The 23,795-nt window shown below is 44.3% G+C and overlaps 1 protein-coding gene across 6 annotated transcripts in view; it reads left to right on the top strand.

Annotated features, from left to right (window-relative positions):
- CLTCL1 (clathrin heavy chain like 1) overlaps positions 1-23,795 on the top strand; it is a 100,579-nt gene that overhangs the window by 61,784 nt on the left and 15,000 nt on the right. For all 6 annotated transcript variants that reach the window (XM_034989108.1, XM_034989109.1, XM_034989106.1 and 3 more), the window contains exons 15-23: positions 350-475; positions 998-1,140; positions 1,519-1,753; positions 3,558-3,680; positions 6,086-6,231; positions 15,847-16,030; positions 17,088-17,280; positions 17,901-18,058; positions 22,252-22,416. In XM_034989108.1, coding sequence (XP_034844999.1) covers positions 350-475; positions 998-1,140; positions 1,519-1,753; positions 3,558-3,680; positions 6,086-6,231; positions 15,847-16,030; positions 17,088-17,280; positions 17,901-18,058; positions 22,252-22,416 — 1,473 coding nt within the window. The remainder of the gene's footprint in view (positions 1-349; positions 476-997; positions 1,141-1,518; positions 1,754-3,557; positions 3,681-6,085; positions 6,232-15,846; positions 16,031-17,087; positions 17,281-17,900; positions 18,059-22,251; positions 22,417-23,795) is intronic.

Raw genomic sequence — 23,795 nt, 5'->3', positions numbered from 1 at the left:
CTCTCTGCTGCTGGGTCTGGGTTACATTTATACATAATGAGCTGTTTGTCTTAACCCAGAAGATACTTGCTTTTGGACCAATTTGCAATGTTATTGCCAGATCTAGCAGAGTTCTTCTTTAACCAAATAGTATTACCTTTCTGTTACTTGTTTCCCAAGGCAAACGCTATATCCCCAAAAGCAGATACCTTGAAACAATAGCATATCTAGAACAAAGTCTCATCCTGAGTCTCCTCGGGGCCACTCCCTACAGAAGCAGTGCCATCTCTGTGCTAATTCATGGTCCATGCAGTCTGGCTCTGTGGGGTCTTCACTGCATGCCTTGTTTCTGTGCTTTCCCAATACACAGGAGGCCAAGCTCACAGACCAGCTTCCCCTCATCATTGTGTGTGATCGGTTTGACTTTGTCCATGACCTCGTCCTGTACTTGTACCGCAACAACCTGCAGAAGTACATCGAGATCTACGTTCAGAAGGTACTACTGGGACGTTCACTGCCAGCTCCCAGGTGACACCCGGCTGCTTTTGTGCCTTGGTTGGTGGTAATAGCCTACACCTGAGAGACTGCCTTTGACCCCTGAATATGTCTGAGACTGATGGTATCATAGCTTGGGCTGCCACAGCAGAATACCACAGACTGCATGGCTTAAACAGTAGACATTTTCTAGAGGCTGGAAGTCCAAGATCAAGGTGCTGACCCCACCACCTTGGGTTGGTTCTTTCTGAGGCCACTCTCCTTGGCTTACAGATGGCAACCTTCTTGCTGTACCTTTATATGGCCTTTTCTCTGATTAGGGCCCCACCCTTATGACCTCAGTGAACCATAATTATGTCCTTCAAGGCCCATCTTCAAATACAGTCACATTAGGGGTTGGAGCTTCAAATTCGCATTCTGTCCACCACAGGAGCCCTTTCAGCCACACTGTCCAGGCCTGGACGGGGGACTTATAGCAGTGACCTGTGCCTGCAGCACTAAGTCACCACCTTGACCATTCTAGGTCAACCCTAGCCGGATCCCTGCTGTGGTTGGAGGGCTGCTTGATGTGGATTGTTCTGAGGAAGTAATTAAAAACTTAATCATGGTGGTGAGAGGACAGTTCTCTACTGATGAGCTGGTGGCTGAAGTAGAAAAAAGAAACAGGTAAGGGGGTCCTAGCTTGGTATCTTCTCTTGCCCTTGGGTTCTAGTGTTTGTTGCTAAGTCTATGACTAATTCTCTAAGATCCCTTTTCGGTCAGCCTCTAGGCCCCAGGACTAACTGTCTCCGTGGCTGGTCTTTCATGCAATGAATCTTAGATCTAGTAGTGAGTTGTTTGCTATGGTACTATAGATCTTTGGGGAAAACTTAACAATTGAAATCTGTTTGGAATTCAAGTCTGTTTTGGTCCCTAAAACAACCTGAGGTTAATGAAGTGAGATTTTTGTTTGTTTCTAGAAGCAGCCTTCAGAGTTCAGGGTCTGCCCTGGAGGTTTCAGATGTTAGTTTTGAGACTTTTACGTTGCTCTTCCTTCTTTCAAAGGCTAAAGCTGCTGCTTCCCTGGCTGGAGTCCCGGAGTCACGAAGGCTGTGAAGAGCCTGCCACTCACAATGCACTTGCCAAGATCTACATCGACAGCAACAATAGCCCTGAGCGCTTCCTGAGAGAGAACGCTTACTATGACAGCCACGTGGTGGGCCGCTACTGTGAGAAGCGGGACCCGCATCTAGCCTGTGTTGCCTACGAGCGGGGGCAGTGTGACCTTGAGCTCATCAAGGTGGGCAGCAAATACACCTGGCTGCCAGCTGTTGCACTGGCTTCATCATTGGGGACTCATGAAGGCTTCCTCTGAGCCCCACAATTGCAGATCCCGTGCTACATTTCCATAAACTTGGTTTCCTTGTAATTCAGATGCCTTGTTTCCTACCTGCTTATGCCCTGTTTGTATATATTGTACCTGTAAACCTGGCTGGCCCAAGTCTGACCTGTCAGCCTTCTGCTTACAGTTCTCTAGGCTTGAGGGCAAGATTGAACCCCTTGGCCTGACTCAGGAGGTTTTCTGTGAACCACAACCCTGTCCTCACCAGCCTGACTGCCTCCCCTTTTGCCTCTCCACCCTGAATGCTTCCGTCCTATGTGTGCTTGCACTTCCTGCTCTTCTTCTTAGGCAGCTTCTTACACGTGCCCTCTGCCAGCTCTTCCCAACCACAGAGCTCTTACTGGCCCCTTCTTGGAACATCCCCCTCAGGTCTGCTTACCTCTGCCCTGGCTTGGATCTACATGTTTTATTACTTAAGTAGCAAATAGTTTCATACTTAACCTTGTGACCTAAAACTCCAGAAATCTCATGTGGGTGCACCTGATGTTTGTTTGACTGTAAGATCTGTAGGCAGTTGGTCTATTTGCCCTGGACACCTCACAGTGTCTGGACAGCATGGTAGAAACTCAGCAACCGGGGAAGGAATCTGTTAGGGTGTCAAGCATACAGAGCCAAAGCTTAAGAGCAGTGCACCAGTTTCTCATCCTACTTTAGCTTTGGACACTAACCATGCATGTGACAGGCCGGGTCTGCATAGCACATTGCCTTGCAGTCTCTAGGGAGCCAGTTTGTGTGAAGTTGGGACTTTAGTTAGTCTGATACCATAAGCCACCTTTTGGCTGAACTTACTACCTTTTTATTAAAGCTCAGTTCAGTGACCGCTCAGGGATCTTTGCACCCATCTGTCCTACCAGGTGATGTATGATAGATACCACCTTTTAGTGAGGCAGAATTGAGACAAGAAAAAAAATGCTTGTTAAGATCTGCTGTGTCAGAAGGAGAAGCTGCAGTGAGATTTCGGGGCAGGCCAGACCAAGCCTGCTCCTGGCCTCGTGCCATGCACACGTGAGCAGCCCATGGACACACATACAGCATTTAGTCTTGTGCCTGGCATCTGGTACCCAGCCAGTCTGATTCCCATTAGGCCTTAACAAATGCCTCACACATTGGAATGTTCCAGTGGACAGTTGGTTTCTTGGAGATGTATTAGAACACAAAAAGGGATCTCAGTTCAATCCGTGAAAGCATATTTTAAAGTTTATAGGCCTTGAAATGTTGTAGCATATATGCTGTTTTATACCAGTCCTGGGCTATTCTGATAACACTTTAGAGATGGTGACTGTTCAAATTTAAATTATTTAAATTATACCATTTAAATTAGCTAAAATTAAAAAATTAGTTCCTCCTTCATATACTGCATTCCATAGCACAGGTCTAGAACATTTTCATTGTCTCAGAAAGTTCTGCTGGGTAGCGCCACTTTAGAAGGCAGCAGGCTGATGTGGAGAGGAGCTGCCACACAGCCATACCCATTCTGAGTTGTTATAAACTGAGAAACTTATATTTTGAGGTAATTTGTCACTCTGAGAAGTGCATTGTCACCCCTTTGGGATGCTGCTCATCCCGTGTCAAAGTACTGTTTTTTGCTTGGGCTCTGGCTGAACCAAACAAGTGTCGGGGACAGAGGGAACTGACTGGGGTGGGTCCCCCAAGTAGTGTCCATTGATTGGCTGTGTTGTACACACTAGTGTACTCATTTCAGGTTTGCAACGAGAATTCTCTGTTTAAAAGTGAGGCCCGCTACCTGGTGCGCAGAAAAGATCCAGAGCTCTGGGCTCACGTCCTTGAGGAGACCAACCCATCCAGGAGACAGTTGATCGACCAGGTACAGAATGGAAATGGGAGTATGTGTATGCAGGCCTTTTGCCCTCTCATCATCTTGTGGCCAGAGTGACTAGTTGAATTGTTGTATTTAACACATCTTCAGACACATGACCAGACTGTTGTGTGAATCTTCCCTGGAGTTGTTTATTGGTTAAAGGCACAGAGTTGGCCCTGATCTCCAAAGCGGGGATGTGCTGCCCCAGTAAAAGGAATATCTGATGGCATGCCTGCATGCTGGACCCTTAGTATTTTTTTCAGCGCAGCCCCCAATGACACAAGGTAAGTGGCTCTCAAGGTTGTGTCAGCTGGACTTGGCTTTGTTGAGGAACCCCTTGCACCCTTGTGACTATCCAGTGCCTCTCTCAGAGCTGGGGGCATGGTGCCGAGGCCAGGGTTCCTCCTGTGTGCAGCCTGGCGGATGGGTGTCGACCTCAGCCACTCGGTGAGCTTCCTGTAGCTTTAGGCAGCAGATGGTGCTTCACCATACCCATTGTCCCCTAGGCTTCTGTTTGGGGATGGGCTGAGATCAAGGTGGGAACAGGACCCTGGTTCAACAAGTGGCCTTCAGCCCTGAGCAGATCAACTAAAGTGCCCCCCCCAACTCCTTTGTTACCAACCACGAGGCGCACTTGTTGGATTTCACCTCTGTCTCTTCTGAATTTCACCTTCTTGTTTTCTGTCCACTGTTCCTCATGTCTGTGCCATTATCTTTTCCTTAATAAAGTTTATTCTGGAACACTTTTAGATGGCTAGAAGCCTATGTTATTTTGGATCTCATTATATCAACTTTGGAGTTACCCATCTCTAAGATTGATCCAGACCTGACAAAAATCATTGAGCAGCAAAGGGCCTGGGACAGAGTAGGTTTAGATTCCACTAGAGATCTATCTCCAAATTTAGAGACAACAGATATTTCTCCAGGTGTGGTCCAGCTGCCTGGCACGTCTGGTAGGTTGTGTTACATTGGCACTGGGATGAGCAGCTTTAATGCTGCACTGAGCCGAAGCTAGAGGGTGCCTCTTGGTCTTCCTGTGTCTGTGTGAAGCTGCTGATCCTGTCAGTCTGTTGGGACTGAATATTCATAGCCACCTCCTGGGGGGCATTCACCTACCATGCCCCTCTAATTAGAGGGACTGCATGACGGCAGCAGACTGCTTTTAGGTCTGGAGGAGAAGCTCATTATGGAAAGTTTACTTAGAGGAAGCAGCTTCCTGAGGTAACCTTAGATTAGGCATCCTGTTGACTCAAATAGATGGTGGAAATTTATTTTTGCCCTTAAAATAACCAGTGTGTATTTAAAGTGCTCTAAGGTTTTCAAGAATGGACAGATGTCGTAATGGCAGGAAATATACCTCCTACTCTGGATGGAGTCTGTGTGCTGTCACAGTGCTCCTTTCCCTTAAGTACACCCTTTTTGTTACTTATCTCCTGTGATAGCCCCTTTCCTCAAACTCCTTTGCATAGCTGTTAGGATTATTATAAACTCCTCAGAAGAACTTTTGTATCTTATGGTGCCATTGAGTATACAGTGGCCACTTGCAAGGTTGGCTGGGCTGACTTTGATTCTAGTTCCATTGCAGCCCCTCCTGTTTGTAGGGTCAAAGTTCATGGCCAGAGATGTATATTATCTATGTCATACCTCTTCTGAGTTCTCTGTTCTTTCTCATTAATGCGTTGCTATTGCCCACCCTTGATGAAGCTTGGCAAAACTGATAGACCCTGAAGTCACCAAAGGCCCCTGGCACAAAGTGCAAAGAGAACAATGCTGACCTTCTAGCCTGCTGTTATCTGGGAAGTGTACTCTTTGGAAAAATATCTTTTCCCCCACTTGTGAGTTTTCTTGTAGGTGAGACACCTGTAATTGGATGAGGGGTGGTGTGGCCAGTTTTTTGGTGGTCTGGCCAGTTTTTTGTCAGTCTTTCCCTTGGCATGGTTCTGAGGGCTGTGGAACTCAGAGTGTACTCAACTGCATGCCTGGAAGTGAGCTGGGCCAGAGCAGTTGTGGTAGTCTAGGCTAGCAAGAGCTTCATTAGAGAAATGGAGGCCATATTTGCTATGAACAGTGACCTAAAAAAACAAAGATGAAAGCAAACATGCATTTCAGATGCCTGTTTAAGTGCACTGTGTTATTGGCTTTGGAGTAAATTTACAGTATGGTTATTGGGGCAGAGATGAGTCTGCAGCCCTTTTGATGTGAGAGAGAAACTAATCATCAAATAGAGCAGGCAGAAATCTCTGAAATTGACTTCTTTAGACAACCTTCCCTTTTTACCTTGAGAAATCTCCTATTTTCTGTGTGTCTATTTCAGACTGCCATGGAGGAATCCTTTCTTTCTGTTTAGCTTCAAAGATAGTCTTGAATTGACTTTATCTAACCAAGTTCTTTCAAATGATATTTAAAACCAGGTGGTACAGATGGCATTGTCAGAAACACAGGATCCTGAAGAGGTCTCGGTCACTGTCAAGGCCTTCATGACAGCTGATCTGCCTAATGAACTGATTGAGCTGCTGGAGAAGATAGTTCTGGATAACTCGGTCTTCAGTGAGCACAGGTAAGGGTATGCCCGAGGGTAGCTGTTGACTCGGTCAGATTCAAGCTCCTGCCTGATGTTCATTTTCCATTACAATTTTGTCTTACCTCACCTGCCCAGCCTTATTGGCTGCTCCCCAAAGTCTTCTCACTGCGTTTTGTATCTTCAGTCCTACCTATCTCTTCTAGCCCCACCTAAATTCTACTTTTCCCAGGAATCTGTCCTTCATCTTGCTTCTCTGGCCTGCACTGTTCTTTAATCACAGTGCTCAGAAAGGGAGCTAATATTCATTAGTGCCTACTATGTCCCAAGCAAAATCATGATGAACAAAGCTTGGAAACAGATGTCAAGAAAACTAAATCTGGGCATGTATCAGGGATGACTCGCTGGAGATATAACATAGAAGCATGATGAGTAGGAGCTTGGGTAGGAAGAACATTCTAGGCAGAAACAACAGAATGGGTAGACACTTTGGAAGTAATAATAGAGCATGCTTCAGTGTGGTCGCACCCAGCATTTATTTCCACTTTAAAATTCATTATCAGGGCACCTGGGTGGCTCAGATGGTTGAGCGTCTGCCTTCGGCTTGGGTCGTGATCCTGGGGTCCTGGGATCGAACCCCCTGTCTGGCTCCTGGCTCGGCGGGGAGCCTGCTCCTTCCTCTCCCTCTGCCTCTCCCCCTGCTCATGCTCTCTCTCTGTATCTCTCTGTCTCAAATGAATAAATAAAATCTTAAAAAAAAAAAATCATTATCAGAGATTCTGTGTCAAACAGACCAGTGTATTCACATCATAAATCTGCTGTAAAGATTTAATTGTAAAGTTTATTTTTTAGGCCAGATGGGCTTTCAAGGTCTGTGGCATTGTGTTAAAGAATGTTTGTGAGGATGTGTTTGGGGGTTTTTTTTGTTGTTTTTTGTTTTGTTTTGTTTTTTGGGTTGTTGTTTTTTTTTTAGTGTTCCATGATTCATTATTTGCATATAACACCCAGTGCTCATTACAACACATGCCCTCCTTAATACCCATCACGGGGCTAACCCATCCCCCCACTCCTTTGCCTCTGAAACCCTCAGATTGTTTCCCAGAGTCCATAGTCTCTCATGGTTCATCTCCCGCTCTGATGTCCACCCCCAGTTTTCCCTTCCTTCCCCTAATGTCCTCCATGCTATTCCTTATGTTCTACATATAAGTGAAACCAAATGATAATTGTCTTTCTCTGCTTGACTTATTTCACTTAGCATAATCCCCTCCAGTTCCATCCATGTGGATGAAAACGGTAGGTATTCATCCTTTCTGATGGCTGAGTAATATTCCATTGTATATATAAACCACATCTTCTTTATCCATTCATCTGTTGAAGGGCATCTTGGCTTCTTCCATAGTTTGGCTTTTGTGGACATTGCTGCTATGAACATTCGGGTGCATGTGCACCTTCTTTTCACTACATCTGTATCTTTGGGGTAAATACCCAGTAGTGCAATTGCTGGATCATAGGGTAGCTCTATTTTTAACTTTTTGAGGAACCTCCATACTGTTTTCCAGAGTGGCTGTACCAACTTGCATTCCCACCAACAGTGTAAGAGGGTTCCTCTTTCTCCATATCCTCTGCAACATTTGTTGTTTCCTGCCTTGTTAATTTTTGCCATTCTAACTGGTCTAAGGTGGTATCTCAATGTGGTTTTTATTTGAATTTCCCTGATGGCTAATGATGTTGAACCTTTTTTCATGTGTCTGTTAGCCATTCATATGTCTTCTTTTGAGAAGTGTTTGTTCATGTCTTCTGCCCATTTTTTGACTTGATTATTTGTTTTTTGGGTGTTAAGTTTGAGAAGTTCTTTATAGATACTGGATACCAGCCCTTTATTCTGTAATGTCATTTGCAAATATCTTCTCCCATTCCGTGGGTTGCCTCTTAGTTTTGTTGACTGTTTCCTTTGCTGTGCAGAAGCTTTTTATCTTGATGAAGTCCCAAAAGTTCATTTTTGCTTTTGTTTCCCTTGCCTTTGGAGACGTGTCATGAAAGAAGTTTGTGTGGCCGATGTCAGAGGTTACTGCCTATGTTCTCCTGTAGGATTTTGATAGATTCCTGTCTCACATTGAGGTCTGTCATCCATTTTGAGTTTATCTTTGTGTATGGTATAAGAGAATGATCGAGTTTCATTCTTCCGTATATAGCTGCCCAATTTTCCTAGCACCATTTATTGAAGAGACTTTTTTCCATTGGATATTTTTTCCTGATTTGTCAAAGATTAGTAGACCATAGAGTTGAGGGTCCATTTCTGGAGACTGTGTTATCCATTGATCTATGTGTCTGTTTTTGTGCCAGTACCATGCTGTCTTGGTGATCACAGTTTTGTAATATAGCATGAAATCAGACAGCGTGGTGCCCCTAGCTTTGTTTTTCTTTTTCAACATTTTCTTGGCGATTCGGGGTCTTTTCTGGTTCCATACAGATTTTAGGATTATTTGTTTCAGCTCTTTGAAAAATGCCAATTGTTTTGATAGGGATGGCGTTGAAAGTGTAGATTGCTCTGGGCAGCATAGACATTTTAACAATGTTTATTCTTCCAATCCATGAGCATGGAATGTTTTTCCATCTTTTTGTGTCTTTTTCAATTTCTTTCGTAAGTGTTCTGTAGTTTCTAGAGTATAGATCCTTTACCTCTTCTGTTAGATTTATTCCAAGGTATTTTATGGTTTTTGGTGCTATTGTAAATGGAATCAATTCCCGAATTTCTCTTTCTACAGTTACATTGTTAGTGTATAGAAAAACAACTGATTTCTGTGCATTGATTTTGTATCCTGCCACATTACTGAATGGCTGTATGAGTTCTAGTAATTTGGGGTTGGAGTCTTTTGGGTTTTCCACATAAAGTATCATGTCACCTGCAAAGAGAGAGAGTTTGACTTCTTCTTTGCCAATTTGAATACCTTTTATTTCTTTTTGTTGTCTGATTGCTGTTGCTAGGACTTCTAGTACTATGTTGAACAATAGTGGGCAGAGTGGGCATCCCTGTCGTGTTCCTGATCTTAAGGGAAAAGCTCTCAGCTTTTCCCCATTGAGAATGATGTTCACTGTGGGCTTTTCATAGATGGTTTTTATGAACTTGAGGAATGTTCCCTCTATCCCTATACTCTGGAGAGTTTTAATCAGGAAAGGATGTTGTATTTTGTCAAATGCTTTTTCTGCGTCAATTGAGAGGATCACGTGGTTCTTGTCTTTTTTTTTTTATCAGTGTGTTCTATCACACTGATTGATTTGCGAATGTTGAACCACCCTTGCATCCCCAGTTGTGATGGATAATCCTTTTAATGTACTGTTGGATCCTATTGGCTAGGGTCTTGTTTAGTATTTTGGCATCCATATTCATCAGGGATATTGGTTTGTAATTCTCCTTTTTGATGGGGTCTTTGCCTGGTTTTGGGATCAAGGTAATGCTGGCATCATAGAAGGTGTTTGGAAGTTTTCCTTCTGTTTCTGTTTTTTGAAATCGCTTCAGAAGAATAGGTATTATTTCTTCTTTAAATGTAGAATTTCCCTGGGAATCCATCTGACCCTGGACTCTTGTTTTTTGGGAGGTTTTTGATTACTGCTTCAATTTCGTTACTGGTTATTGTTTGTTTTTAAACTGAGAAATGCTAAATGGTAAATTATGGAATGTGAAATTACATTTTAATGGAATCCTATTCCCTCATTAATTACAGGATGCCAGAGTTAAGGTACCTGAGGTGGCTAGGATATTCTATCTTACTGTCTGGCCAACCTCCTTTGATAGATCTTAGCCTGTTAGTACTTCCCACAGAAAAACACTTAAAGGTGGTTCTGACTGTATGTGCCACCTCCTTGGACACTGTTGTTTTTCACACATGCAGGGGGACCTTCAAGTTCTTGCCCTTCTTTCTGTGACCGAATGCTTCACCAGACATAGTTTTCTGTGCAGGTGAAAATAGCCTGAGTTAGCAGTGTGGCAGACTAGATACCTATATACTTACACAGATCCTGTTACTGGAAAAACTGAAGATGTAGGATGAAATATACAAATGATCCTTTAAAGTGAGTCCATGAGCTAGTGACTTTTGCCAAACTCTGTTGAACCTGGTCTATGTGTTCCTACAGGACACAGAGGACACGAGATAAGACCCAAGGGCCTACAAAAGGTGTGAAGTCTACAGTGAAGCCCCTCCTCAGTGCAAGGATAAACTATACCAGTATTGCCTAGCCCTCTGCTAAGAGACCAGCCAAAACAAAACAAAAAAGAGCTCTTTGGAACCATGGTGCTAGATTATGCGGACAAAACTGGCCCTGAGAGGCTGGCCCTCTAACAGGTTTTAGTACAAATTCATGTGAACTGGCATGGCATTAAAAATCCTCAAGTGAGGAATTTAATTTTGAAAGGATTGCCATCAGGTAGTGCCTTCAGATCTCTGCCAAAGACAAATACAAATCCTTTTTAGAAGAGCCTACCCTCTAGCAAGGCTTCAGAGAATTCTGACATAACATTCCAAGAAATAATGAGCTCATAGTAAAAACATTGACAAAATGCATAAGGAAACAAGGCTCCATTAGTAAGAGCCAGCAGCAAAACAGAGTAGACTCAGATCTGCCTAGAGGGACTGTGTTATTGGAATTATCAGGCATGGAATATAAAATTACATGTAATGTGTTTAAATACCCAAAAGATCAAGCAGATTTTTTTTTTTAGGGATTTTATTTATTTGAGAGACTGAGAGAGCACAAGCAGGGGCAGAGGGAAAGGGAGAGGGACAAGCAGACTCCCCGTTGAGTGGGGAGCCCGATGTGGGGCTCGATCCCAGGACCCTGAGATCACGACCTGAGCCAAAGTCAGATGATTAACCAACTGAGTCATCCAGGCACCCCTCAAGCAGATTTTTTTAAATACCAAGTACCTGATAAATAAAAAATAAATTTATGTAATTGGATTTGAAGTAAACTCCAAATGGGTTTAGGGGCATTTTTAAAAAATAGGAATTGAAAGATACATGTGAAGAAATTGCAAGAATGTAGCCAAGACAGGTAGAAAATGTGAAAGAGATTAAGATCTATACAGGTTGAAGGGAGACTTAATCAGAGCCTCAGAGAGAGGTCAGGGAATGAGACACTATTTGGAGGAAAATGATGGAGATTTTAACAGAACTGACAGTGTTCCTAGTTCTCAAATTCAGGAAGCCCAGCAAATCCCAAAGAAGATTAATTTTTTAAAACCACCTTTACACACATTATAGTAAAACTATGGAACATCAAAAAAAATTTTTAAGCACTCAGAAGATAGATTACCTATAATGAATGTAAATTAGACTGACAGCAGACTTTTCAGCAGCCTCAGTAGAAGCCAAAGGATATGGGGTGATTTGACTTCAGAGTACATTAACATAAAATTAATGAGAAGTTAGAAATAAAAGAATTTTTAAAAGTTAGGCAAATGTAAACCTAAAAATGCTGGTATTATATTGATACTATATGTTAATATAATATGACATTGTATGTTTATATATATATTATATGGTCTGTATTTGTATCATACAAAATAGACTTTGAGGTAAAAACCATTATTGAGGGACACCTAGGTGTCTCAGTCCATTAAGCATCTGCCTTCGGCTCAGGTCATGATCCCAGGGTCTTGGGATCAAGTCCCATATCAAGCTCCTTGCTCAGTGGGGAGCTTCTCCATCTGCTTGCTGCTCCCCGTTTGTGCATGCACATGTTCTCTCTCTCTCTGACAAATAAATAAATAAATAAAATCTTAAAAAAAAAAACAAACACTGAAGTAAAAAGGGCCAGTACAGTAGTCCCCACTTATCCATGATTTCATGTCCTGTGATTTCGGTTGTCATGGTTAACAATGGTTGTCTGAAAGCAGACAATGTGTCAGAAGGTCAGCTGTAGCCTAACACTATGTCTCAATGCCTACATCATTCACCTCACTTCTTATCACATAGGCATTTTAGCATCCCACATCATCACAGGAAGGGTGAGTGTGGTACGGTAAGATATTTTGAGAGCGAGAAACCACATTCACATAAATTTTATTTATAATATATTGTTGTAATTGTTCTATGTTATCATTAGTTACTGTTAATCTCTTACTGTGCCTGATTAATAAAATAAAGTTTATCATAGGTGTGTATGTACAGGAAAAAATATATAGGGTTTGGACATACCTGTGGTTTCAAACCCCCACTTGGGGTCTTGGAATGTATTATGTGCAGATAAGGGGGAGTACTGTATATAATAATGAAATATTCAGCTCACCAGGAAGATAATTCTGAACTTGTATATACCTAATAATACAGTTTCAAAATATGTAAGGCAACAATTGACAAAACTGCAAGAAGACACAAGCAAATTCACCATATTGGGATATCTTAACATACCTTTCCAGGTAGTTAGCTTAAAATGAGCATATTAAAAAGTATACATAAAGAAAGACAGTAGTAAATATATTTTTTAAAGTAAATAAAAACATAACTGCTGACAGTTAATGTGAATTATAAGCTTACTGGAATGAATTTACATATATTCAACAAGTAGACTTGGTTCTTAAAAAATCAAATCAGGAGACAAATGAAAAGGCAAACTGCTGTAGTCCTATCCACTCAACCATGATAAACAGCTTGATGTAAATTCATGAGTGATCACATCGTATTGAAAGACATCAGGGGCACCTGGGTGGCTCAGTCGGTTAAGTGTCTGCCTTCAGCTCAGGTTGTGATCCCCGGGTCCTGGGTTCAAGTCCTGCGTCGGGCTCCCTGCTCATCACGGAGTCTGCTTCTTCATCTGCTGCTCCCCCTGCTTGTGCATTCTCTCTCTCTGTCTCTCTCATAAATAAATAAAATCTTAAAAAAAAAAAGACATCAATTTTACCCACATCACTCATTTACTGCAATACCAGTAAAACTCTCTGTTTACTTATGAAACTAGACAGGGAGATTTTAAATAAAAAAAGATAAAAGGCCAAGAATAGTCAAGATTGCTAACACAAATAATAAATCACCTAAGAGGTGAGAGTAGGTTTTGGGATGGCAAGGTACTTACTCTGATCTAGAAATATAAAATTAAATCAAGATATTATGGTTTGGGCAAGGAATAGAGAAATGGACCATTATAGCAGAGCAAAGAACCCTAAAATATACCCACACATATGTAAAACATTTATTTATGACAGAGCTGGCTATGCAGATGGAAATAGTAGACTTTTCAGTAAAATGATGTTGGGACAATGATTATCTATATGGGTAAAAATTAAAATTGGATCTCTGTGCCACACAATGTAAAGATTTAAATATAAAGTCAAAACTATAATGTTTTTATAGTTTATGTTTAAAAGAAGAATATATTTGTGGCCTAATGAACACATAAGCCAGTTGCAAAAATATATAAACCATTTGAAAAACTAGTAAATAGGGGCACCTGGGTGGCTCAGTCGTTAAGCGTCTGCCTTCGGCTCAGGTCATGGTCCCAGGGTCCTGGGATCGAGCCCCACATCGGGCTCCCTGCTCTGCGGGAAGCCTGCTTCTCCCTCTCCCACTCCCCTGCTTGTGTTCCCTCTCTCGCTGTGTCTCTCTCTGTCAAATAAATAAAATCTTTAAAAAAAAAAGAAAAAGAAAAACTAGTAAATAGGACTATGTTAAACCTAAGACCTTTATCATAATAAGATGAGAAAAGGGGAAGCTGCAAACAGATGACATTTACAGCATACATAACCAACAAAAAACTAGCATGGAGAACATAAAATGAAAAAGAAAAACTCAAACAACCTGGTAGAGAACTCAGCAAAGCTCTTGAGTGATCCTTCAGCAAGAGGAGAGACAGCCTGTGAGTCTAAGGCAGGAATGCAGCCTCATCAGCCATCAAGGAAGCACAGCCTGGCCGCTGTGTACCATCCCATTCCTCCTGCAGAGCTGTGGGGATCTAGCTCTCCTAATCAGCCTTGATGAGAGTCTCGAGCAACTGGGCATACCCTGTTGGGAATGTGCGTTCCTCTTGGGAAGCAGTGCATGTTAGAAGATGTTTCCACTCTTGGTTCTGAACCCTGAAGAAACTCGGCTCACCTGTATCGGAGACATGTGCAAGAATGCACAAAGAAGCACAATTTCCAATAGCAAAGATCTGAGAGCAGTCCAGATACCCATCGGTAAAAGAGCTGTGGTACTGTTGTACAGCGGAGTACCTTGTCACAGTGGAAGTGAATGCTATACAACAGCATGGGTGAATCTTGGACCTAATTTTTTAATACTTTTTCCCCCTTCTTTTTAATTATAATACAGTTAAATTGGTCTTTTGTGGGGAATTTCAACATAAGCCTAGATTCATGTACGTAACCACCACAGTCAGCATACAGAACAGTTCCCTCACTATGAAACTGCCTCATGTGAGCTACCCTTTACAGTTACATCCCCGGTACCCCTGACAATTGCCCATCTGTGATTCATCACCATCAATCCAGTTTTGCCTTTTCAAGAATGTCATGTAAAGGGAATCACACAGTATGCAATCTTTTGAGACTTGGCTTTTTTCACACAGTGTAATGCCTTTGAGATTCATCCAAGTTGTGTGCATCAATAGTCCTCTCTTTTTTTTTTTTTTTTTTTTAAAGATTTTATTTATTTATTTGACAGAGAGAGAGACAGTGAGAGAGGGAACACAAGCAGGGGGAGTGGGAGAGGGAGAAGCAGGCTCCCCGCAGAGCAGGGAGCCCGATGTGGGACTCGATCCCAGGACCCTGGGATCATGACCTGAGCTGAAGGCAGTCGCTTAACCAACTGAGCCACCAAGGCGCCCACTTTTTAAAATTCTTAATATGGTACATTACATAGATTTTCCCCCCACATCTTTGAAGAAGACAAAAGAAAACAAATTTTATAAGAATGCATCTAGTGTGATTAAAGAAAAGGAAAGTTCAAAAACATGCAAAAGTATATTGCTTAATTTTTCTCATCAGCATTTTATATTTTTCAGCATATAGATCATGTATATGTCTTACTAGATTTATACCTAAATATTTCATGTTTTGGAAGCTATTATAAATAGGTAGAGGGGTTTTTTTTATTTACAATTGTACATTGCTAGTATACAGAACTACAACAATGGTACAATTTTTTAAAAGACTGTTTATTTTTTTGACAGAGAGCACAAGCAGGGGGAGTGGGAAAGAGAGAAGCGGGCTCCCCGCTGAGCAGGGAGCCTGACGTGGGGCTCGATCCCAGGACCCTGGGATCATGACCTGAGCTGAAGGCAGACGCGCAACTGACTGAGCCACTCAGGCACCCATAGATATACAATTTATATGGTAGAACTATAAAGAACCACAAAGAGCTAGTAAGAGGCACAGTTCAGGAAAATAGATACCTGTGAAGCAGGAGTGGTCGCAGCTCCTGGAGAAGCTGCAGCAGCCTTCCAATGATTGGTGGTTTTCTGATTTCTCCTATCTCCTACCTGGTGCTTTCTCAAGACGTTGGACCACATACACTTCATAAATATTCTGTTGTATCTATTCGTCAGTCGTGTGTGTGTTTTAAATACTTTTAAATTGGGGATCTTGGGCTGGTCAACCTGCCAAAGAGTGTTACGTACAGCTTTCATTCCTGTGACACTGTGCTGACCACCACCTCTCCTAAGGAATCTCCAGAATCTGCTGATCCTGACTGCCATCAAGGCGGACCGCACACGGGTCATGGAATACATCAGCCGCCTGGACAACTACGATGCCCCAGACATTGCAAACATCGCCGTCAGCAGTGCGCTGTATGAGGAGGCCTTCACCATCTTCCGCAAGTTTGATGTGAACGCCTCAGCAATCCAGGTGAGCTGCTGAGTGCTGTCATGGTAGACCCTAGTGACCTCTGCCACACTGTGTCCTCGTCATCACCAACGGTGTCACACCCTCCAGTTGTTTGATGCATCTCTCAGATCCTTGTGCTCTTTTCTGCTCTTCACCAGTAACCCATCTTCCCAAGCTGTTGGCTCCTACTCTGCTTGTGCTCCTGCTGTCTGGCAGTCACCCCCACTTCCTGGTCATTCCTCTAGACTTGGATACCTGAATCGAGGTGTTGTGGTCAGCCCTGGTGACCGAGGTGTCTGATTCTCAGAGGCCCTCTCACATGATGACTGTTCCAGTCCTTCACCCTCTGCTGCCTCAGCTCCCCAGAACAGTCCCGCCAGCCCTCCTGCCCACCTTCAACCCGACCAAGATCCTTTCCCTTAGCCCTCCTCCCTTTCCTCCCAGACTGTTGGCCTTTTCTGGTTTTATTTCCGAATGAATTATAAACCATGGGACAGATCACTTTAACTGCTGTCTTACCAAGATTCTTTATGTCCTTGCCTCTTTCCCTTACCATTTTTCTGTACCTGCCTGTGAAATCTCAGATCTCCTCTTTTCAGTTCATACATGGTCTATGGCCTTGCTCTGAGATCAAACTGTATGAGGGGCAGCTGCTGCACCCAAGCCCTCCAGACTGTCCTTCAAGCCTGTTTTCTGCCTGCTGAGCTATCTCATTCCCCACAGTAGCTCCTTTGAGCCTTTTTACAGCCTGTATGCCCCATTGTACTATCTTACCAGGATCGGGAGGCAACTCCCATGTCATTCTCCTGGCCCAAAAAGCTTAGCTTGGCTGTCTCTCATTTCTTTATGCCTCTTTGTTGGAGTGTCTCTTCTCCACATGGCATTTTCCTCCTTTACAGTATAGGTCTCATCTTTTCCCTCCATTCATCATCTGAGAAATACTTAATGCCCAGTTGCTTTGGACTGAATTGAAATGGTCATGCAACTTTAGGCAAAATGTAGAACTGAACAAAAATCTGTCTGCTCCCTGGAGCTGACTGGGTGTTGCGGAGAATGAGAGCCCTCTTGTAACCCCTAGGTCCTGATTGAGCACATTGGAAACCTAGACCGAGCATACGAGTTTGCGGAGAGATGCAATGAGCCTGCTGTGTGGAGTCAGCTGGCCTGCGCCCAGCTCCAGAAAGACTTGGTGAAAGAAGCCATTGACTCCTACATTAGAGCTGATGACCCTTCCTCTTACCTGGAGGTCGTTCAGGCAGCCAGCAGGAGCAGTAAGTGAACCTCCTCTCCCTGGGGCTCTGCTTCTCACTGGTGTGAAGCCTGGCAAGAGAAGGATGTGGCCCTCCCAGGAATCTGCACATGTTACACATCCAGAGATATTGGAGACATTGCTAAATCAAAGTTTTCCAAAAGAATCTATTACTGTTATTCTGTTAATGACACTAGCTCTTCAGTTGGCTGTTAACTAGACACTAGCTCTTTGGTTGGCAAGATAGTTTAAGCACAGTGCATAGCATTATCATGATAATTTTAAGGTCAGAAACTTAGACCCAGAGCTTCTTCTGGCCTTTCCAATTAACTGTGGTCCACACTTCTCCAGGGGCTGGAATAAGCATCCTGTCTCCTGGTGAGGTCTCTTTACTTGGTGACATGGAACTTCCCATCCCCAGAGTCAGCCTCCATGTGGTTCTGCCCTTTCTGTCTCTCCCACCTGGGATAGGGCTCTGCTTAGCAGGCAAACAAGTCCTTCTAGACCTTACCTGGAGTCCAAGCCCTCACTGAAGCCGAGTGGGAGATTAAACATCTTAACTGGGGACAAAATGGGAGGAGCTGAGCCTCCTGTTTAAACTCAGCAGCTCTGGATTAACGTATTTTTGTTTTCTGTCTTTAGACAATTGGGAGGATCTGGTTAAATTTCTACAGATGGCCAGGAAAAAGGGCCATGAATCCTATATAGATACTGAACTTATTTTTGCCCTGGCTAAAACCAACCGTCTGTCTGAGCTAGAAGATTGTATTAATGGACCCAACAATGCCCACATCCAGCAGGTAGGCCATGCCCTGGGGACCACAAACTGCTCCAGGCAGTTTTAGGGATCGCTTCCTAGAGTGGCGCAGATCTTTGACACTGAGAAACAAGCCAGCCCGTGAATTAAGTCCTGTATTACTGTCACTGGTATGGAAGTTAAGTCCCCTGGTTGTGCACATCAGAATGATTCTTCTATAAAATGGACTATGTGCCAGTGTTCTAGCTGTTATCACTGAAGAGCAAAGTGAACGAGTAACTGGCCAGGTAAAAGAGATAGGTTGGAAATTAACAGCTTTTCATATGTTAGCAATTATTATAATGTAATGGGAAGAATATTTTTTAAAGTAGGAATAACACAAAAATGTTTAAACAAACCTTAAGGCAAAATGTTAAATAAAAGAAAGAGCTAAATAACTGTAAAGTCTCCTATTTCCTGGGGTAAAATTCCAGATGAAAGAATTATGGGTAAAAGTTGAGGGGTTTTTTTTCTTAGTAAAAAGTTTTCAATATTTATTTGAATCTTTGTATGAGGAAGGAGTTTTTAAGCATATAAGCAGTGGAAGAAAGCACAAAGGAAAGTATCAGTTCATCTAATGCATAAAAGCTTTAAATATATGTATATTCCTAATCATGGGCCTCATAGGTCTAGATGTAAAAATAAATCCCAAGAAAGAAGAAAAAGTCCAAATAGCTTTTACATATAAATATTTAATCATTGCAGCATGATTTATACTAATAACAGTTGAAAACCAGTGTCCAACAAAAGGAGATAACGTCCTTCAGTGGAATATAATACAGCCATTACAAGTATTTAGAGTCTTGTTTGTGACAGAAAAACCTTTGAAGTAAGTTCTAGCCAAGTGAAAACCTGCATGTACAATATGATAAACATATCTGTGTACCTAGAAAAACATCCCAGGTGGTGACAACGAAGAACTCAGAGATAAGGATTGGGCAATACTATTCCATTTTCCTTTCACTTGCCTATGTTTGCCAAGTCTTGTTTTAATCGGTGACCATAACTTTTAAATTGCCTTTATAATCAGAAAATGAATAAAGGTGTTAGGAAATGAAGCCTTGGGGGCGCCTGGGTGGCTCAGTCGTTAAGCGTCTGCCTTCGGCTCAGGTCATGATCCCAGAGTCCTGGGATCAAGCCCCGCATCGGGCTTCCTGCTCTGCGGGAAGCCTGCTTCTCCCTCTCCCACTCCCCCTGCTTGTGTTCCCTCTCTCGCTGTATCTCTCTCTGTCAAATAAATAAAGTCTTTAAAAAAAAAAAGAAAGAAAGAAAATGAAGCCTTGCCCAAAATCTCCCTCTGAATTCATAACAGAATTCTCCCGACTGGGGAGTCTATTAAATACCATAGCGAGAGATGCTGTCTTGGGTCACACAGAAGGTAAATCCTACCGGAAGTTAGCTGGACTGGGAAGCTCAGATGGCTTTGCTTGTTCTTTGCCTCTGTTCATGGTGACCCTAAGGCTGTGCTCCCTGCCTTCCACAGTCCTCCAAGGTGGGGTCAGTACATGTCAGCCAGATCAGTCCACCACCTGTTTTCATATGTGTCCCACAGTCTGGCTTCTGCTGACTGAAGTCCCGTGATATCATTTAACTCATTTTCCCTGTATTGCCTATAAATTGACAATAACAAGAGTCTTAAAGGATCATACGCTTTGATACGATACTTCATTAACTAATCCATTCAACGAACTTTTCTTGAGCATCTTCCATGTGCCAGGATAGGGACTGTGGATGCAGGTGTGAAAATAGTAGTCGAATTTCTGCCTTTGTGGATCTTACGATCCATTCGAGAAATTTGTGACGTGTTAAATGGTAAGTTTACAGGAGAAAAGCACAGCAGGGAGAGGTGGACAGTGTAGGGCAGGTGACGTGGGAAGGTGGGTGGTGCACTTCTCGACGGGTGGCCAGCAAGGTGTCCCAGAGGTGAGGTCCTGAGTCTGAATGCCTCTGAGGGAGGAGGCCTGAGTGCAGACAGAAGAACCTGTGCAGGGGTGCCTTGAGGAATACGTCAGTGTGTTGCAGGAGCAGTGCAGTGGTGGCCCAGGGGCCTGAAGCAGGACCTCAAACATGAGCTCACGGTTCCAGTCAGAGAGGGAATGTTGGGGAGAGGTGGTTGTTGGCGAGGATGTCAGGACTTGCGGGACACGGGCAGGATTCTAGCTTCTGCTCTGGGTGAGTGAGATCAGAGGACTCTGAGCAGAGGAGGGATATGATCTGGTCTTAGGGGTTAACAGAGCTCCTCTGGAGTTTCTGCTGTGCTGAAAACAGACTGAAGGACAGAGGCAGAAGCAGTGAGAGCAGATAAGAGGCTATTCAGTAGCCCAGGCCAGAGTCAATGGCCACTCAGAGAAGGTGGTCGAGGTGAGTGGCAGAGAGCTGGTGATAAGCTTGGGCTGCTGGTGGAGTGTGAGTGAGAAGGGGGAGTGAGGCAGCTGTGCCATGTGTGGTGTGGGACAGCCCTGGACAGATGGACTTGTGCTTACTGAGGTGGGGGCCATGTATGAGGCCTGCCTGGAGGACAGTCAGGACTCGCGTGCAGGCAGGTTCGATCTCGACATTCAGGGGCGTCTGTCCTGGGTACAGAAGTCCAATTTCCAAGGAGAATTTAAGAATAGAGCTGTAAACGTGGCAGTCTTCAGTATGCAGTTGACCCTGTGCAATGGGGGGCGGCTGAGGCCTGAGACCAGGGCACCCCAAAGCCCAAGGGCAGGGAGAAGTGGGGATGGAAAGTGGTGGGGGTGGGGGGACAAAAGCAAAGGGTTGTGCAGGGAAGCGAGTAGGTGTCTGTCGGGGAGAGTGATGGGTAAGCTGTGCATCATGAGCTGGCGACTTAGAAGCAGTGACCCTGCTAGCAAGTCGGCAAGAGACTGATTACAACGGATTCCAGAGAGGACAGAAGGAGACTGGGGACAGCTTTTAAGACCGATAGACATCTCTTCTGAGAACTATTGCTCAAAAAGAAAGGGTAGAAGCAGAGTGGTAGCCAATAGCTGGGCTGAGGTCACAGTGAAGATTGGTTGGTTTGGTTTGGAGCTGGGGAAATAACACTGATTCCTTAAGCTTATAGGAGTGATTTAGTACGGAGGGAAGAATCACTGCTAGGCTTGCTGGAGCAGGGGAGGGGACCTGGAGCAGGGGAGGGGAGCTGGGGTCACGTGCACCAGTGGGGTTGGCGTTGGGGCCAGGTGAGGACCATAGATGCAGCAAGGGGGCAGGCTCAGTCCTGGTGCTTATGGAAGGGCTCTTCTGGTTGTGTCTGTCTCCTCAGGGTTTGGGAAGCCAGGCACTCAGCTTGAGTTGCTGGAGATTTGGGGGGAGAAGATAGGAAATGAATGATGGACAAGGAGCGAGTACCTGGGCTGAGGGAGTAGGATTGCTAGTGTTGTGTGTTCCTCTAGGGCCATCATCATGAAGTTTAAGAGAGCCTGGGTGGCACTTTGGGTTTTGGCTATCTGAATTTAGCTCTGCGGTCTTGGGTGCGGAGTTGGCAGAGAAACCGCTCTAAGCAGGACTGGGGCTTGGCCTAGTGAGTACAGCCAAGTGCAACCAAGGCAGTGAGGGTAGAGCCACATGGCTTGCCAACAGCCAGCAAGCCAGGAGGAGAGTTGGCCGGTCGCAGATGGGGATGGTGGGCAGGACTTGGGGTGTCTGGAGGTGGTGGTGAGCTGGAAAGGAGGGGAGGCGGTAGGCAGAGAGTAGGTTCTTATACCAGGCTTCCCAGGGTTGGCAGCTGACAGTGACTGGCTGTTGTCAGGAGAGATGCAAGGTCTTCAGAGCAGAGGAAGTCAAAGAAAGCTAAAGCTCTCAGGGAATGAGCGAGATCTATGGGTGGCAGCAAGAACCAGGGCTGGTGTGTGATCCCTGGCAGGCCATTCTCTGGTGGGCAGCTGTTAGTGGGGCGGAGGGGACTGGCCTGGAAGCAGCAAGGAGCACACCTCTGAGGCCAGGCCCACTGGGGTGCAGATGTGGGAGATGACAGCCAGCAGACACAGGAGCAGGCGGTGGAGAGTGGATCCAGGGCCTGAGGGGCACACTTTATCCTTCAGAAGCTCTGTGTAGCCCAGGCTGCTGTGTGATCAGAACGGTACTCGCCTTCTTTGAAAACAGAAATACCCCTGCCACCTAGGAACTTTAGACCATCTCTGGAGAATCTTCCCATTTAAGAAGGTCTCAGCAAAGCTACCTGGTTGTTCGTAGGTTGGAGACCGCTGTTACGAGGAGGGAATGTATGAGGCTGCCAAGCTCCTGTACAGCAGTGTTTCTAACTTTGCCCGCCTGGCTTCCACCCTGGTCCACCTCAGGGAATACCAGGCAGCGGTGGACAGCAGCCGCAAGGCCAACAGCACCCGGACGTGGAAGGAGGTAAGCATAGGAAGTCTCCAGGACACCACTAGTCTCTCAAGCCTTTCCTCCTTGTCCTTCCTTCCTCCACACCCTTGTGCCAGATGGGATGTGTCTGGACGACTGCCTTGTCCAGGCAGGGTTCCGAGTCTTCCGGGAAGGCTCAGAGAACCTCGTAAGCTTGCATTTGTGATTGAAACAAAGGCCTTGGAGAGTTCTGTTTTGGACCAATCAGCTCCCAGAGGCTGTCTTAATAGCATGGAATTATCAGTATGAGAAGTAGTGTCATAATTTAAGATATTTTTAAAAACCACCTTATTAGTGGTATAATCAGTGTAAATTGGCATTTTTGGTCTTTTGTAGTAAATTGGTAGGGCACGTCTTCTAGCTCTCGGTTAATACCAGAATTATCTGTAAGTAGAAAAAAGTTTGTAAAGAGAGGTACAAAAGATTTAGCTTCAATGAATCTCTGAAGTACTGTTTAATAAAAGATTAAAATCAACATAAATGTCTAATATCAAGGGCATGGTTAAATAATGTACATATTGCAACTTTACCAAAATGAATAGGCAAGGTTATGGGAGGGGAGGTTTTGAGTATTCTGTGAGAAACATAAGTAGAATGTGCAGGGTAATTCCATTCTGTGTGTGAGTATGTGAGAGAGAGATCTGGTGGGTGCTGTATCACAAGAAATAGAGCTGGTAACAGTTGTGTTTCGAGGTAATGAGCAGTTATCTCTGGGTTGTGGAACTATTTTTGTTTATCTGGGTTTTCTGCCGTATCTACCATGAAAACACATGCCTATATAGAAGATGGGGAGGTAGGGAAACCTCAAGAGAAGCCAGCTTTGCCTGTGGGTATGAGGTCTCTCTTCAGCCATTGAAAAAAGAGCAGCTTAGGGGCACCTGGGTGGCTCTGTTGGTTAAGCATCTGACTTGGGCTCAGGTCATGATCTCAGGGTCCTGGGATCAAGCCCCAAGTGGGGCTCTCTGCTGAGTGGGGAATCTGTTTCTTCCTCTCCCCCTGCTCATGTGTTCTCTCTCTCTCTCAATAAATAAATAAAATCTAAGGAAGGAAGAAGGGAGGGAGGGGGAGAGAGAGAGAAAGAAAGAAAAAGGAAGGAGCGAGCGAGCAACTCAAGGGCCCCTTCTGAGTCTTTCTGAGCAGAAGCCCGGGGGGCTTCTTTTACTTCCTAGAACTTGTTATCATTGAGTGTATATACTGCAGAGTGCCTAAAACAAAAGCTCAGTTTAAAAAATATTTATTAGGGTGCCTGGGTGGCTCAGTTGGTTAAGCAACTGCCTTCAGCTCAGGTTATAATCCTGGAGTCCCAGGATCGAGTCCTGCATCAGGCTCCCTGCTCAGTGGGGAGTCTGCTTCTCCCTCTGACCCTCCCCCCT

Source organism: Mirounga leonina, unplaced genomic scaffold, assembly GCF_011800145.1.
Source record: "Mirounga leonina isolate KUSES-001 unplaced genomic scaffold, KU_Mleo_1.0 Mir_481, whole genome shotgun sequence".
In the NCBI taxonomy this organism is placed as follows: Eukaryota; Metazoa; Chordata; class Mammalia; order Carnivora; family Phocidae; genus Mirounga; species Mirounga leonina.
Note: the sequence above shows the minus strand (reverse complement) of the source record. Positions and strands in the feature narration are given on the sequence as shown.